The following is a 17,987-nucleotide window of genomic DNA, read 5'->3' as shown; positions in this document are numbered from 1 at the left end:
AAAATGCAAGAAAAATAAAAACGCTCTTTTCTGTAGCTTCTAAGACTGTAGAACCTAGTATGAGTAACTTGGAAGGTTAATGCAAATGAAAACATACGTATATCAGGGAAAGTTATCTGCAAAACGTGGCAGAATTGCCGCAAAATCGACCTAACACATGACTCTGTTGATCGCTGGACTTGTACACCGACATCGCGAATGGTTGTGGTTGAGGTCGCAAGGATCACCACAACCGCTTCCAAAACAAGGCATAGCAGATTAAGAGATTTTCAGAGGGCTGCGGGCTTTTTCAATCTGCTGCGAGCTGCTATCCTGCTGTCAAATTCTTAATCCGGACATGTACCACTATACCGTTTGGAAGGACACAATGGGTGAGGGATATTGTATGCTGCCACATTCAGAATTCCAGACCACATTCATCAAGACTGCCCAAATATTCCTGGGGCGCTTAGTTGGGATATTCTCACATCATCTGTCATATGTGGATCCTGTCCATTTTGCATAATTTAGTCGATTAAAACTTCACCTAAATGGCCACCTAAATGTCCCAACCTTTCTCAGACATAGGAACAAGCGCTTTAAATAGAAAGGTACATTAAATTTATTATAAAAAAACATGGTCGTGTGAAGAAATTTTACTTTACCTGTGACTGTGGCATACCATTAAACTTCGGCATTTATTTGTAGAATCACAGTCCCGTTACATCGAACAATCCAACACCATTTCGAGCGCCCGAAACGGGTGCAACGAGCATAAAAATGCAAAGCCTCGTCGAACTGCATCAAACGCCACCCTGGCCCCGAGGCTCGGTGGCAACAATTGCAGGAATTACTATACAGCAATCGGGACATAGCATTCGAACCCCGGAATCCCGAAAAAGGGTGCACGCGAGTGGTTCGATACATTTTTCTCGCGTCCCCCCTTTTTTTGTTGTTGTTGAAAATTCTTCGCTGAACCCCTTTATCGGCGGTGCTTTTGGCGATGCAATTTTAATGCCAACCCATGTGGCCTCGCGGCCAGCAACATTGTTCACGATGTTGTGTCGAGCATGAAGGCATCGGAAAACATCACAAACACGGAACGGACTCGGAGCGGGTAGGGAAGTCGCATTTTTCTCGCTGTCCGTTTTTATGTTGCATCAAGCAGGGTCGCTATCTGTGGCCACAATCGCGCATGATTGTTGAACGCGCGGGTGAAATACTTGTCCCCCGGGATCGGACTGACGGTTTCGGTGCGCGTTTCGCTCGTAACTTTACTCGGAAGGAAAGCCGGAAAAAGTAACCGAGCTTTCAGTCGCCGCCGGTCGCCATTGTGGCACTTTGTCTGAACGGGGGCTGATTTCGGGTTTCACTATTTTCCGCCGAATGGAATCTTCTTCAAACGGGCGCTTTTCTGTCGCCCATTAATCCTTGGCGTTGGCCAACTAACGATTCAACGTCGGAGGGAGCGAAAAAAACTGTGATTGGCCTCCCCACGTTTGGCCGGTTGTTTGTGAGAAAATCAGAATGCCAGGCAAAGCACACCGGACGCGAACGCCACACTCACCTGAGTGGCCGCCGGGATGGAGTTGGGATTTACGTGAAATCATTGTCAAGCCGTTGCCGGCAATGCGTCCCTTCCTCCGCCAAAACTGCCAGGCCCGGCCCGGCTAACGGCTCTGCGTGCTTTTACAGTGTGCGGCCAGCCAGCCAGGATGATGACGGTCGGTGAGCTTTGAGCTTGAGCAACTTGCACCGGCCGACGGCGGGTGTCGCGGAACATGGTCGCAACCCCTCTCGCGAGTTGAAAGAAATGAAAGGAAAAACTGCTTGAAAAAGGAAAAGTCGGAACCAGTCGGTCGGACGCGGCGTGGAACTGCCCATTCTATGGCCAACCTCCTGTTCGGGGTTTGAATTTTCCCCGGGACGGGTCGGAGCGTGGTTTCATTTGGCGGACACCGCCACAGTCCACCCCAGCCCAGCCACGCTACGCCGTTTGTGCATTGTGTACCCTGGCCATTGGGTGCGCGCCATTTTGCCGCCATTGTTCTTGGCTGGCTGGTTTCATTCGCGCGCAAATGAGCAAATGGAGCGATTTTCTTTTTATGCGCCACAGGACGATTGCAGTCCGACTCTGGGCGTTTTTTCTCCCGGCGCTCCGTGCACATTCAACACAACCCTTTGTTGGGCCCTTTCTCGGGTGGGCTCAGTCGGACGGTGACTGGCGTGAAACACCAAGCTTCCCATCACTTTAATTGGGTGGTGCTTTTGGACCCTGGCTGGGCGAGACTTTAAATTTTGTCGGTTTGTTCGGCTGCAACCACCAAACAAGTCCAATATACAACGTACTGAAATTGAGGTCTATTAAACGGAATGCGGTTGACTAATTTGTATACTATAGAGCAGCTCGTTGTTTGTGTAGTTAATTGCATTCATCAGAGATCATAACTGACGGCTAGTTTGGTTTGCCAATTCTGGCAGACTCTTTCTACTGTTTATACTGTACGTTCGATAATAAAATGAAAAAAAAGTAAATTAATTTCAACAAAAAGGGTACTCAAGAAACCGGACGCCCACCAAAAATGATCGAATCGATCGAACTATAATAACGAATAATTTATTAATAATCGAAATGAAAACTAATTTAAATCAAAGTTGAATCATAGTTTGGCAACATTGAATAACTGTTGTCCTCACCAAAAAAACGAAATAAAAAGGATCCCTGCTTCGGTTGAAAAGTGTGCAGAATAATTGCTACCTACTGGATGCTGGTCACGTTCAATATCCTTCACCGCGTTGATTCGGTTTCCACGAATTGGTTCTTTGTGGCGGTGCTAAGCTTATTTCGCGCTGATGCGTTGAATCCCCGCCGTCTTTATCCGTCGCTGATTGCAACATGCATATTTTATTAGCAAATTTCTGAACTTGATGGTTTAACAAAACGCTGATTCTGGTCTGTGCGTACGTCGAAAATGTTTGCTGTAAGCATTTCATCACTCGTTAGCTACAAAAAGCTTCAATCTTCTTTGCCTTTAATTTGCCATCAATGTGTCGTCAGCAGTCCGCCCAAACCCCGAATCACTCAATCGGTCACTCATCGGTTGGTTAATCCTTTTCGCAAGTGCTTCAAGTTCAAGTTAATTCCACTTTCATGACGGCCGACCTGGCACCGGCCGTTGCGAGTGCCGCACAATAATCACGGTCAGCGATCGTCAGCGTCATCGGCATCGTCATCCACTTCACCGCACCATCATTGGCTTCATCATCTTGACGGCGCAATCTTGCGCTTATCAGCTTGAACGGATGCTTGAACGCAGAACGATGATGATGGGACCGAATTTTCCGCCGGAAAATTATCCGCCAGCAGCAGCTTCAAGTACTCTCGAACCGAACGCCACGAGCCCGGACGCAAGCTGAGTCACGCCCGGGGGGGTCGGGGCTTTCGGGGCCATTAACGAGTGTTTCTCTGACTTTTGCTCTCTAATAAAATGATTCGATTTTTACGACCGCGCTCCCACCGGACGAGACAACTCTCGAGCCGTTCGGCGAGCTCCCCGATACACCGTCCTGACGGCGACCGTCTTTGGGAATGGTCCTGCGAGCAAAAAAGGGAGACCAAAAAGGTTGTAATTTAACGACGGACCTTCTGCAGATGGTGTTTGGAAGATGCAGAAGAGAAAAAAAAAGGTTCAGCTTCAACCGCTCAGGCGTGATGATATTCTTGTCTCCAGAAAGGACACCCACCACCGTGAAGAGCCACGGAGAAGAGCCAAAAGGTGCACTCCGGTTTCGGTATTGCTGGCCACCGGTCGTCATTAAAGTTGGCAAAGTTGCCCGCACACCGAACCCCGATCACTTGCCCGAGGTTCCGGCCAAGGGGCACCACGAAACGGCAAGTCATTCGTCGCTTCGGCGAAGAAGGAATCTTTTGCCTTCACTCGGCATACCAGCGGCGGTAAGTTGGCCAATGTTTCGGAGCCGTTTCGTCCGGGAAGAATAAGAGTTTACCCCGGAAGCAAATTGTCCCGTCTCCGGAACCCGGAACCGGGTTCCGCTGCTCGACTAACGCTCCACGGTCGTGTGTGTGTGTGTGCACCGTGGACCAGACCAGACCGAAGCGAGTGTCTTCAATCTGTGAACCCCGTATGTTTAACCCGCACGGTGCACGCTGGGAAAAAGTTCGGCCAACTTCCATTTGTTGCAGAACTTTGTAGAACCATTCAGCCCTGGCCCTGACAAACGGCGGACGGCAAAGAGACATTACGGGATCCCGGATCCCGGAATCCTTGGCCCGAGTTCCGCGAGCGAGAACGGGGAAATATGCTAAGGAGAGTTATCATTTGTTCGTCCCGAGTTTTGGTGAGCTGGCTCCGGCGACAAAATGGCCTATACGGTGAACGTGGCGCTTTCTTCGTTCGTTTTTATGTTTCTTAAGATTTACATTATTTGGGTGCACCGAGTGTGCACCATCCTTCACTCACCCGAAGACTCCGACTCCGACAAGGAACTATTTGCCTCAACTGCCGTACCGGTGGATGTGGATCTTCGAGTGTAACTTATTTCTTGTCTCCTTTGCGCCTATCTCTTTCGGGGGCAGCTTGCTTGGGAGGCCCACTTCGGGCAGCCTGAGAATATAACATGTGCATAAATGTTGTCCATATCGGGCCACCCGTTATCGGGCGGCATCCATTATGTTGCCGGTCGCACTCCATGCACACACTGCAGGACGCCGCAAAAAGGGGGTTCCGACTCAGACTGAGGGCAGTCTGGGGGCTCGGTTCTTAACCAAAAATCTCGTAACGAACTGGCGCCCATTGCGGATGCGTAAGTTCGTAAAAAGCGCACCGGAAGTGGAAACATCAACCACCGGGTTGGTTGGCAAAAAAGTTTCCATCAAAACCACCGCACCGTGCCACGTGAAAGTTCCGATGGACGGGCGAGCGTAATGCTGCGCGCGTAGTGATTCCGCATATCCCATCCCGTGGGACGGCAGGACGCAGAATTTATTGGACGCAGACCACGCCCTTTCTTTGTCCACTTCGGTAGATTCCGTTTTGATAGATTACCTCGCCCGCAAGCGTCATGTTGGCGGCGGTCCCACGGCGGATGGGTGGCGCCCGGGCCGGGGGGCGAACATCTTCAAGACATGTTTATCCGGGTTGTGTCTGTGCGTTCGCTACAGCGTCCCGATTCCCGATCGAGGACCGACGGCCGGGCGAAGAAGACTGGCATTAGACATGTTTTTACTGGGGAACAAGTTTTCCTTTTATGTCGAGCGGACGAAAATCGGGCGGTTGATACACTTTTAGCACTTTACCGTCGGCTGTGAGGGAGAGAAGATAAATTATTTTGTGTAGTCAATTTATGGTGTGGTCAGGCGAGGAGGCTTTCCTGTCCACAACCGGCCACATTAGACACTGCACCGTGTGCCGTGGAAGGTTTTCTTTTTCTCTTTCGTTTTCCGGACGAATTCCGACGCAGGCTATATTAAACTAGATACTCGATCTTGGTTTATCTCTTCGTGTCCACCGAAGATGAGACGTGCAAGTGTCCAATATTGAATGAGCAAATGGGTCAAACGAGATGTAATACCAGTCAAGCTTAGATAAGCTTTCACGGGACGTGTTTTGCAACTAAAAATGGCGCTTAAATTTAGGCAAGTTCATAACTACATTTCAAACACTGTTTGGCTTTGTCAATTGTTTGTTCGAAAACAAGCTCGAATTATACTGAATTGTATGTTACGTTTGTATGGGAGACCCCCTGCCTGGAAGGGACGAACTGACCTGTATTCAGCGTCCTGTGTCACAAAACTATGCTGTGCAAAATTTTACGCGGATTGGTTCAGTAGTTTTGGCGAAAAAGCCACGGAAAGACGACGAACAAACAATGTTTGAAAAAAATCCGAAACCCGAAAAACCCGAAATTTTACTAGGGGAGCAGGAGCGACTGGTAAGTAGCACCAGTGACTTGCATACAATGTTATATGCAACATTGCATGCAATGCAAGCATTGGTGCTATCTACCAGTCGCTCCTGTAACTGGTCCACGTGTTTTTGCGGCTCCAGAAAATCTAAATTTTTCGGGTCGGCTGGGACTGCGAAGACTGCGAAGACGAATTTTAGGATCGGATTTTAGGAACAGACAAACATTCATTGTTATATAATAAAAACGATAGTTATTATTCAAAAGGTTTTGCACTTTTTATCCTCTTCAAACCACTGACTGAACCACTGATAAGCGGTTGCAATTCCATCTGACCCAGTTGCCCTTTGAAACATGCAATAATTGCTCGATTGAACCAATTGCCTAACGATTGCCATCGCCCTTCCATTCCATTTCTTTCCGTTTCGCCCAGGTTCGTTGACAAACATCATCCCCATCGCGGCCCTGGGGAGCGCCGGGGACAACCAGAACCAACCGGATGGCAGCAGCGGGAGCAATTTAGAGGATTTATACCACCGAATACTAGATGATAGCGAATTTAGTTCCCATGCCAACCTCCGGTTCAACCGGCACAACTTCGAGCACGGGCGTGCGGACACGGAGGGCGGCAGGGCTGCCTCGCGGTTTCCGCCACCGCCGGCGCCGTCCTCGTCGGTGAGGGTTAATAATAATCGTAAGATTAACGTCGTAGAGCCGTACCGGGCTAGTGTAGGTAGTGCGGGGAGCGTCTTCGATGGGCTGCCGGATGTGGAGCCCGAAGAGTTCGAGGGTGCTGCGGACGTGCCAAATTCGCCGGAAGAGGAGGACCCGGCGCACGATCACCGGGCGCTGTTCGAGCGCGACTACATGTCGAGCGTGTTGCGGGACTCGCAGGCGCACGGACCAGCCGAACACCGGACGCGGTCGGGTGGCAGGTTCGAGGTAGACGAACAGCAACAGCCACAGCCACAGCACTATCCCGCCTACCGGCGGCACCGTCGCTCGTTGCTGCGCCGCCGATCGATACGGCTGAAGGAGTCGATCGGCAAAGCTGAACCATCGCCACCGGCCGTGGCCGGCGCCGAAGCGACGACGCCAACACCAGAAGTGCCAGCTTCCTCCGGGCTGCGGGGCGGTGCACCGAAACTGCAACCCAACCCTGAGGCCGTTTCTACTGTACAGCTCTCTTCTATCCTTCCGCGCGCCGGAGACGACACGGGCCGCTCGGTAAATCAGAACCACGAGCCAGATGGCGCCCGAGGGCGTAGCCAATCCGAAACCGCACCGAGCCCGTTATCCGTTGCATCTTCGCCACCGGCAGTCGTCGCCGGCGGAGGGTTGAAGAAACTTCCCCAACAATCTTCCGACACGACAGCGGGAGCAATTACATCGCCACAGTTTTCGCTCGCAAACGCTGGCAGCCATTACGGCGATCGGCCGGGACCGATGGCAGCCCACGGGGCCCACGGCCCGGCCGTCGGTATCGACAGCTTCAATTTGCTAGATGACAGCGTGTTCGTGGCGCACCGGAACGACTCGGAACGGGGCCGCGGCGGCGGTGCGGACGGTGCCCGACAGCGGCTGCCCTCGCTCGGCACCGACCTGACGCTCGATGCGAACGGTAACATTTTCGGGGGCGAAAACTTTGACGAACAAATTATCTTTCTCAATGGACCGGATCTGCTGGAGACAAGTGTCGAACAGCAGGCTCAGTCGTTGCTGGCTCAACCCGTCGGTGAAGGCCGTCAGCTGGGCAAGGTGGCGCGCGAAGCGGTCGACGAGCCACGGGCACTGTCGCTGCGGCCCATCATTCGCGGCCCGTCGGACGACCACGTCCAGGTGGAGGACAACGTGGTGGTGGTGTACGCGGACCAGCACGAAACGGTGCGGCTCAACTGCGAGGTCGACGCCGACATCACGTCGAGCGTGTGGCTCAAGGACGGCCAGATAGTGCATGTGATGGACAAAAAGTCACGGACCGCCGACATCCGGTTCGTGCGCGAACCCCTCGGCGGCATGACGATCGCCAACGTGATGCTGGAGGACGATGGCGAGTGGCAGTGCGAGGCGGAGAACGCCCGCGGATTCTTCTTCAACGGTCGCCCGATTAAGCTCGTCGTGCTGGGTAAGTTACGGCCAACCACGTGCCACCCCGAAATTGCGCCTGCAAGCTATGCAATGCGCTTAGCGCGGCATGGCACGTCTCTTTGAAGTAATGGCATTCGTTGCCGGTCATGTTGATCCGAACGAAAGGTCTTTCCGTCGAAGGGCCACATCGAAAGTGGGCTTGCAGACCGGCAACATTATTGTGATTGTTTGTCCATTATCACGGTCGGATAGGGTCCCAGGGTCGAATGAAACCCTGCTGCCCCTGAGATATCACGGGTTACAGAATGCGTCTCTGATTGCAGATCCCCCGAAGGAGCCGTATCTGTTGATCGATTCCCGGCGGCTCGACGCGGGCAACATGTTCATCCCGGTGAAGGAGAACTCGGAGCTGACGCTGGCCTGCGTCAGCGAGGGCGGTAACCCTAAACCGGCCCTCACCTGGGAGGTGCTGCTGAGCCCGGGTATCGACCGCCACGCGCAGAAAATTTCCAGCGACGTGCTGGAGCTGCAGGAGATCAAGAAGGACAAGGTAAGGACTGGTAAACATGTTAACGAACGACTCAAGGGTTGGGTTTTGGTAGGACCTCCCCCGGACCAGTTTTGGTTGACAACTCTCGTCGTTCGTCTCTCGATTTGCCCTCTTCCAGGACAAGGACCCGTACAAGATCAACAGTGGAGTCATCTCGGAGGTGAAGCTACCGGCCGTTTTCCGGGTGCACCACAACGCACGGATCCTGTGCATCATGGAGCACCCGACGCTGAAGGTGCGCCAGAACGCGTCCATTCTGCTCGACGTGCAGTGTAAGTGGAATGTTTCATTAATCTCGCGCCAGGGCTGGTCCTGTTGCCATTGCAATCGATTTCGTTTGATCCACGCCAGCAGCCGCACTCGCGGCACTCAGATTAACATGCAATTTTCCAGTTCTGTGAGAATTTTCCATCTTTTTGCTCCGTTTCCTGCCCCTTTGCTGTTTCGCAGATACACCATCGTTCGCCATCACCCGTACGCCGGGCTTCGGGTATCCGCTGCGCGAGGGTATCGCGGTGTCGCTGAAGTGCGACGTCGACTCGAACCCGCCCAGCACGCCGGTGTGGCAGAAGGACGACGGCGAGACGCCGGTGCCGCAGATCGGCGACGGGTTCCTCAACTTCAGCTCGATCCGCCGGGAGCACTCCGGATGGTACAAGTGCACCTCGCGGCACCTCAACTTCCAGTACTCGAGCATCGGGTACTACCTGAGCGTACGTTGTGAGTATCGATTGCCACTCATTTTCAGTTTCAATTTCTGTCTTGCCTCCCCCCGTGCAATCCCTGGGCACCGGGGGGGGCGGTTCCATTTCCATTAGTTGATAAGACTAATGATGTGCCCTTGTGTCGACGGTGCAATGGGCTCGCGTTGCGAGAAAGTTTTAGAGTGCAACACAGCGCAACACCTGACATTGATTCCACCCAACTCGGTTCCGTTCGCTTCGGTAGAGTCTGTGTACGGGGCTGGGACTGCGTACGATGGTCTTTTCTCCCGGTCACGGGCTTGTGAGTCAAATGCAATTTAAAATTAATTTTCAAAACTAGCCCCGCAGTTCTTCGGCGCGTCGACGGCGCTCAAGATCCGGGATCCGGCACACACAGCCGATGTGGCCACCGTCAAGAGCTGCAGTTGGCGGAGCCCTTTCGGACACATAAATTCTAAAAACATTCCAATTAAAAGTCAATTTACAATAACGAAAGATGGCAAATGACAGCCGAGTCGTTGGGTTCGAGTTGAAGTTTGATTTTGGATCATGCGGCCATTTAACCGGACAAACGTCATATCTGGAGCGGTGTAGCTAACCTTAACTTTCGCTCCGCTTGCAATCATCGCAGACGAACCCGTCGACGTTACGTCGGAACCGGTCGAACAGGATCCGCCCCTATCGCCCTCATCGTCCTCCTCATCCTCGTCGTCGTCGGCCTCGTCTTCCTCGTCGTCCGCATCGTCGTCGGCTGCGAACCCTGCCTCATCGTCCGGGGCTGCCACCGGAGCGATCCCGTCATCCGGTACATCCGGCGCCGAGCACACCGGAACGAACTCGTTCAAGGGAGGCCAGATGGAGGTCGAACTGGGTGGCTCGGTTACGCTGCAGTGTCCGCAAGGTAAGGATTGCGCCATAGCCGTAGTGTGTCAACCAACCAGTGTTCCCAATGCTTCGCAGGATCCCTCGGTTGCTGGTCCCACCTGGATCCGGTGACGGCTCGGCTGAAAGGGCTCGGCACCGGCATCTACACACCGACCGGTCACTTCTCGCTGAAGGACGTCGTCTACCAGGACGCCGGGACGTACAAGTGCGTCGGGCAGAGCTCGAACAATCGCAAAAAGCTCGAGGTGCTGCAAACGGTTTCAATCGCTGTCAAAGGTAAGCGCCTCGTCCAGTGATGAGTTTCTAGGTTTGGTTCGTGGTTCGACCGAGTGCATGATTGATGGACCGACACGGGCACGTGACAGTCGCAGGCGGGCTTCCTTCCTTCTTGGGAGTTATGAAAAATGTACAGCGCTTTCCTTGAAGTACGCTCAACTTTAACATCACAATCGTCCGGGCGCCGACCTCCGTGCGCCCTAATTTATCGCTCAACCCAGATTGACAAATACCACCGATTTACTGGCGATTGATTGACAAGCTTTGCCCGGGGGCCTATGGGCCGGGCCGAGCCGGACCGAGCCGGGCCGGAGGCCATACGACGGCTACGTCAATTGCCGTTCCCGGAAAATGGATGCTTCAATAATTCAACATCAAATCACTCTAATTTGTTAAGTCAAAGCACACAGACACAGAGGGAGCCACCAGCCAGCCAGTCAGCCAGGGTTTGCTGCTCCACCAAATCACGGCCGGCGCTTGTCGTTAACTTTGCCGACACACAAATTGGCAAATAATTTTCCACCAACGAACCGCAAAAGCCGGCCGGCCGAGGATCGAGCGTACGAAGCACGAAGCAGCACGGTTGGCGTTCGAAGGCAATACATTATCTCCTGCGCGGTCCTGCGTGGGTCTATGATTTGGGTGCAATCAGCCCGACCCCGCTGAAGAAGGGAACGGCCTGAGGGGGGGGAATCGGAAAAGTTGCCCGGCTCGGGGTCTATGATGGGCAATCAGATAATTGGTGCACGATTTTTCAATTCCCTAATTTGGGACCTATTTGGTTCAGGTTCAGGGATTTTTTGCTTTCCGAATAAGTTCAACTTATTGCTGCTGGAATGACGTAATGAAGCACTTCTGTGGACCTTTGACGATATGATTGCTTTAAAGCCAGCGGCACCAAAAACATAACCTGAAATACGATGTGAAAGAAATTTAGAACCGCGTCTACGTATTGCATACCTTTAGGCGTGAAAGCATTCCCCTGGATGAACAATTTATTGAAATGAAACCAATTGTATGGAAAGCAACATCCCAGAATTAAATTTGCTCCACTTTAAGTGCGCCCAACAGTATGGTAAACCAATATTTCATCTCTCGGGCTTCGCATGTTATCCCTGTTAGTTTTTTTACCGTGGAGCCTTTCTCTATGAAACAGATTTTAATGAATTCGAAAGACCATTAATGTGATCATGTGGTTCGCACAACCCATTCAAAGCCGCGCTTCTGACGGTCCTTTATGCTCCACAAGCCCAGCGCTGCTCATTACGCGGATTGTTTTATGCGAATTCTTCAGAACGTCGCACGGACCGCGGTGCTTCCGTCGGAACGAGCGCCCGGGCACACCAGCACGACATGTTTTCCGGTTTGATTAGTGCAGTGCTACTCTGCTGTTTATGCAACCATGCATTGCATTTTACGCGCGAGTGAAGCTCGTCGCCACTGCTGCTGCTACTGCTACTGCTGCTGATGCTGGTGTAATGTGCAATCCTCCTCGATTCTGATTGCACCCGAGCCGCGAGTCCGCGTTGTTTACGTTGTGGTAACTTCTATTGCACGTGGCTTCTGCAGCGGATTTCCGGCCCGAAGGACAAGGCTACAACAACTGCCAGTGCGTACCCAATGTGGGCCACCGGCTCCGTGCGGACCGTGTTCTAGCAGCCGTTGCCACGCGGTCGCCGTCGCATGTAAAGAAGGACCGAGCGCTGGATGCTCAACCAGCGACGTGCGTTGTTGTCGCCGAGCCGCACCAGTTACTATGCGCCGTGATGCTCAGTAAATGCTTCTGAGCATTTATTTAATAAACCATCTCAACCATGGTCAGCCGGGCATCGCGGTAAATTAGTTTTGCGGTCACAGATCGCACCGGACGCGTGTCGACTGCTGTTGGCGTAAGAAACCCGTTGTGCACCGTGCTGGGACCCTTGTTTCCTGTTTCCTGCTTTTTATTAATATTCAAACTCGAAATAACCGTTTTGAGCACTTTGTTCTGACATATTGAGGGAACATGGGAACATAGTTGACCGAAAAACGAAATTTAGGCAAAAAGTGAAAACCGAGTATGCTTTCACGGTGAAAAAAAATCCTGTTTGGGTGTGTTTTACTAGAATATGTTTTTCTATCACCCAAACGGACTGAAACAACTATCAAATGGCGGTAGAAAAACGGTTCGCTATCGCACATATCGCGCACGGATTAGTCCATCGGAACCGAACAACTGAAACCGATGCTTTTTCGATCTCCGAAGCGTATAATTCCTTTTATTTTTGTCAATACCGAGCCAATAGCCCGGACCCGTAACTTTTTTGGGCCTCACAGCGTAGCTTTGTGCCCACCGAATTTCCATTACGGGAAATTCAATTTCCATTTGACAAAGTAAAGTCAACACAGTCAACACGCGAGCCCGTTGCCGTTCGAATGTGTGTGAGTGGCGCGCCGGAAAATTGAATCAACCGAAAATAGCAAACATAAATCATTGGACATCCGGCGCGCAACACTGGACGCACGACGCACTATTGTTTTGTGTTTTTGCTCTCTTTCTCCCAGCGTGTGTGTGTGTGTGTGTGAATGTCCCCGGGAGTGCCGTACAATCGCGTTTCGTGTGTGATAATGTTTTTACTTTCCCCGGTGTCGGTGGCGTTTCCGCTTCCTGCTCCACAGGCCCGGTGGGGCCTTCGGACAGCGCCTTCGGACGCACTTTCGGTGACAGATTGAGCCTTAAAAGAGTGGGCAAACACAAACGGAAGCGTGAGAGCAAATTTGTCAAATCGAATTCTGCCAATGAAATGTTTATTCTGGTGTCGCTACCAGGCTGGCTGGCCGCGGGTGCGGGCGCAGGGATAAGTAAGGTTGTTTGATATATCGGACGGTTGTTTGCTTTTGAATGGTCGCTATGATAGCGCGTTGCGATAGGTATGCGTTTTGTGTTTACACTATCGCTAGAGAATTCTAGTTTTTCTTGTTATACATACCGAATCGGTTGGGAAATAGTTGAGCTGAGGGTTTAAAACGGTCCACTGATTACTTTTTCTTTTGTGTGACAATTTTATGACAATAAAGTGTCTACCTTGACGTTTGTGACAAGAAATCTGAAACTAAATCAGAAGCATTTAAGCACCTTTAAGGATATCAGCTCTGTGAAACAAACTCGTTATGTGTTTTGTGGTTTGCTACCTCAACTACTTATTGAATAAATCAACTGTAAAAGTCAAAGTTAAGAACTTAAAGTGCCTCAGAGCGAGAGAGAGCTAGAGCGAGAACCAGCCGTTTGTTGTCCTCGTGCGAAACAAATAACGCCCACACCAAAAAAATAAGAGCTGCATTGCTGCATTTTTCAAACACCGTCCACGGACTCGTTCACGGTGACGGATTGGTCGCTCCCGGAGAGGACCGGCGCCAAATTTTATTTCATTTCAATATTTCGCCATGCATCGAAAACCACATACGGCATCGTTGACTCGTGACCCCCGCACGCACACGATACGCAACCATTAAACTTTCACACCCCGACGCTATGCTTCGCTATGCCCGACGGTTTCACGGTGCATTTGCGCACGGCGTCACGCTTCCCGCGGTTTTTACGTCGGTCGTTCAGCAAAACTGCGGCTAACCACGGTGTCAAACCGGTGGCAAATGTGCGTGTGTGTGTGTGTGTGGGTGGGGCGTTGCATATTTATGATGGCTGTTGCATGCATGCATCTGACAGGTTTTCCGGGACACCGGGACGGGGCGGGTGGCCATCCTGGTGACCCGCGGCGCCGCACTGGGATATTTAGAAGAAAAAAACCCGATGGTGCTGCAAAATGGTTCACCAGCTGTTGGTGGTTGTTTGAAGTGGTTTTATTTGATTGAATCGGAAGCACGCGCACCGGTGACCGCACGCGTGAGCCGTGGCGTTTATCGTGGCAAATTATCGTTGTTTCGTAATTTTATTAGAAAGGGTAACAGCATTAACCGCGAGCCTTTTTCTGCGCGCTGCCAAATTGTGCTACGATTAATTTTATTGTTTCACGCGCTTTTTTTGGCGCTCCGCTGTGGATGTATTTCAACTCATTCCGATTTGCGTTCTAAAACGACCGAATCATATTGGGCGCTTATTTTTTGGCACTTGCGCCGGTTGGAAGTGAAGATAAAAAAACAGGCTCAACACTCAGTGCTTGCCGGAGGGGAACTGTTCTGCCCGCTTCCGGTAACTGCCTTGTCCCCTCGGGCGCTCGGCACGGTGTTTAATGGATCCCACGGGTGGGTTTGCTTTAATAGGAAACCTAATCTTAATCTGCCGTAGCGAAAGTGAAACCAGAAACCATTTTCCGTGCATCTGTCGTTTGTTCGGTCGGCCGTCTTTGGGGAGTAGGAAAGCCGTTCGCGTTTGGTGCGTCGTTCGCCCCGTGTTCCTAATCAGCGAAATCAGTGAATCACCCCGAACCTATTTATCACTCCGATGTTCATTGTGCTCTTGCTTTGCTTTTGCCCAGTTGCTTGCGCCATCCTATCAACTTATCAATTTAAACTTATTTTCGATTAAAATTTTCTTCACTTTCTTCACGTCGCCACAGGGGCGCCAAGTGTGAGTGCCAGAAACATGACCCCCGTCGCGTATCCCGGCTCGCCGTTGCATCTGTCGGTGGAGTTCTGCGCGAATCCGCCCGCTTACGCTGCCCGGTGGCTGCACGGGGACCGCGTGTACACGCCCGGCAACCAGTACGGAAGCGATGTCCTCGCCTACGGGTTCATTGTAAGTATGGCTTTATCGTCAACCCGGAAGGCCAGCCGGAACCGGGTGACTTATGATCTCCATGTTCGATTCGCGAATTCGTGGCTTAAACTCAGCAAATAAATAAAATGGGGGGCCACACGGGAAAGTTATATGCTGAGGTTATTGCATACCTTCAGGCGCAATCGTTGAAAAGTCGATTCGTTTATATGTTTAGTGAATGCAGAAAAAACAACCCAAGCAATATTGATTTGACAATATTGAATTTTCAATACGTCAAGTGATACGCTGAATTTATGGTTTAAGAATCCTAGACCAAAACTGTCTGCTAGGTCTTTGCTCAGTTGATTAGAAACGTGACCGGCTGCGTGGCGAAACGAGAAACGTTGCTAATCCACCAACAACCTGTGTCTGCCGACCCTCTATGGCAACCTCCCCATATGCCGTGCTTCACCGTTCCGTTTGTTTCGTTTCGTTTATTTGCATCCCGACAGGACCTGCCGACACCGTTCTGCAAGGAGGCACGTCTGACGTACGTGCACATGCACGAGAAGGTGCCGCGGACGTTCTACTTCGTGGTCTCGTCGCCCGGTGGCGTTGCCGAGGCCGTCTTCCGGGTCAACTACACGCTCAAGCACAAGCAACTGCTCGGTTCGGCCGGTTCGGCCACGGCATCGGGCGCCGGATCCGGCACCTTCGGTAGCCCGTTTTCGCTGTCCGCGTCCTCTTCGGCGTCCGGCGGTGTGATCCCGAACGGTGGACCGAACTCGGGCTACAAGATCAACACCAACACCATCAACACCGTCCCGGGCGGGAACCAGCTGGATGGTGGCGACGAGGAGCTGATGGAACCGGAAGAGATCCATTTCCCTAGCTTTGGCCGCGGAACGGCCGTCGGTCCGTCGGGCGCGCTGGCACCGGCGTCGATCGTGCTGCTACTCACGCTACTACTACTACCACTACGCTACTCCTCCTGTTATCTATCGTAGTGTAACTAGAAAACGCTAAGCCACTCTCTCCTATTCTCTTCGCGAACTTTCTTCTTTCGTTCTTATCGCAGCCGAAGTTGACTTCTGGCTTCTTTTGGCCGTCTGCTAAAGGCGCGGTCCTTCCTGCGCCGTGAGGTCATCACAGAGACCCCCACCCAAAGCCCCTTGCCAACTCTTAAAGGGCGGATCTCAAAAATTCTGCTGAAACCAACTCGACCAACTGCAACTGCTCACCGACTGCACGGCAGTGGCATGTGCCCTGACGCTCTGAGGTATCCTTTTCTACTACAAAACGATGGCACATAATGGTTTTCCCCATTTTCACGCCACCGCACCGACTCCTTCGTCACTTTCTCCTGCACACAGACACACTATCGGGGTCCACACGTGGAACCGTATTTTCCGAAGCTAAACAAACAAACCAACCTTTAACATTAGCCGGATCCATTGTGATCCGCTGTGCGGTGCGATGTGGTGGAGCACACAGTGAAACGAACGAGCTATACACATCCGAACCATGAACCATATTTTACACGACAAAAAAAAACGATAAACCGATGGAACAAATTTTTACGGAGTGTTCAGGAGCAGAAAATTTTGGTACCCATGGCCCACGGCCCACATGGTGCATGGGGGGGCTTATTGTCCGATTGCTTCGTTTGAATCCCGCTGCGCAGCGGAAGTAAGTAAGAAGCAACGCTTGTCGTTCGGTTACAGCATTCATTATTTGTTCGATTTGAAGCCAAAACCACGGTGCGATCGAAAGAGACACCGGTGATCGATGTACATATTAGCGAAGCATATAACCTTGTACGGACCGGACACCGAGCGCGGAATCGGAATCCGCCGGTCCACGTTTCGTTCGCCCCACGCCGCGCCGATCATTTGTTATGTAAAGCTGAACTTGTTTCGAGTTGTAAGATCAAAACATCAAATAACAAAAACCACAAACCAGTGAACGTTTAGGGAATTAGGGCGTAAAACGGGAAAGTAGTAGCTTCCGGAGGGCGAAGCTTGTGTGTGTGTGTGTTGCATATAGTCGAGTCATATTTGTTGGGAATATTGGAGGTGGGCAGCAGGAAGAAAAAAGAACGGGAAATAGTAGGATAAATATAAAACTCGGACGCGCGAGTGGACTTTTTTAACACTGCTTCAAACCACATACTGACTATTGCCAGGCCAGCGAGATCATCGTTCATCAGCTCATCACACTCATCGGAAACTAACCAACCAACTAAACTAAAAATCAAACTACTAATTTAATGCGAAAGCTTACTGTAAATCTATGCCCTTGAAATGGAGCCACTGTAACTTCCCACTATCCTAACCTAGCGCACCTGCCAAGCGTATACTATACTCACATAGGCAAAGTGGTTCTGTACATGGTATACTCTAAGGAACGAATTGTCGAATTTCACGATATGGTTTCCCATTCTGTAGCAGCAAGCAGTTCTCACGTCCTCTAGGTGGTAAGTTCGTCGCTAACGAAGGCCTCACTCATTTACATAAATGTTATGACACATTCACTTCTCTCGCCCTGACTTGTGAAAAGTTCAATTATTTAAAATAATTACCTGCAAGCGATTGGGCAACCCATATTTTGTTGATTTCGGTTTAGAAAAGTTATCCCATTTGGCTAAACGTAGCATCGTTGTGCGGCGCATTTCTTCATACCTTCTAAGCTAACCTATCGAACCTAGAACACACACACTTCTAACCCTCCCCGAGTCCAGAGTCCAAGAACAAGTTAACATGTGAAAATTCCAGTGGAAAAGCAAAAAGGGAGTAACAAAAACGAAAGAAAAACCTGTTAAACCTGCACCGAATGGGGATGACTTAGGAACTGTAAATAGCGAAGCTAACTCTAAGGAGGAACGTAC

The 17,987-nt window shown here is 51.3% G+C and overlaps 1 protein-coding gene across 1 annotated transcript; it reads left to right on the top strand.

Annotated features, from left to right (window-relative positions):
- Positions 1 to 367: 367 nt before the first annotated feature.
- On the top strand, positions 368 to 16,107 carry LOC128278555 (uncharacterized). The gene is made up of 9 exons (XM_053017284.1): positions 368 to 371; positions 6,338 to 8,029; positions 8,316 to 8,542; positions 8,661 to 8,814; positions 8,993 to 9,262; positions 9,878 to 10,147; positions 10,207 to 10,407; positions 14,961 to 15,139; positions 15,613 to 16,107. The coding sequence occupies exons 1-9, from the start codon at positions 368 to 370 to the stop codon at positions 16,105 to 16,107; spliced, it is 3,492 nt and encodes a 1,163-aa protein (XP_052873244.1).
- Positions 16,108 to 17,987: the final 1,880 nt, after the last annotated feature.

This window comes from Anopheles cruzii, chromosome 2 (assembly GCF_943734635.1).
Source record: "Anopheles cruzii chromosome 2, idAnoCruzAS_RS32_06, whole genome shotgun sequence".
Classification (NCBI taxonomy): domain Eukaryota; kingdom Metazoa; phylum Arthropoda; class Insecta; order Diptera; family Culicidae; genus Anopheles; species Anopheles cruzii.
Note: the sequence above shows the minus strand (reverse complement) of the source record. Positions and strands in the feature narration are given on the sequence as shown.

Coding starts and splice junctions, on each gene's coding strand:
- LOC128278555 (XM_053017284.1), top strand. Junction 8,030..8,315: donor GATTAAGCTCGTCGTGCTGG/GTAAGTTACGGC, acceptor CTCTGATTGCAG/ATCCCCCGAAGGAGCCGTAT. Junction 8,543..8,660: donor AGGAGATCAAGAAGGACAAG/GTAAGGACTGGT, acceptor GCCCTCTTCCAG/GACAAGGACCCGTACAAGAT.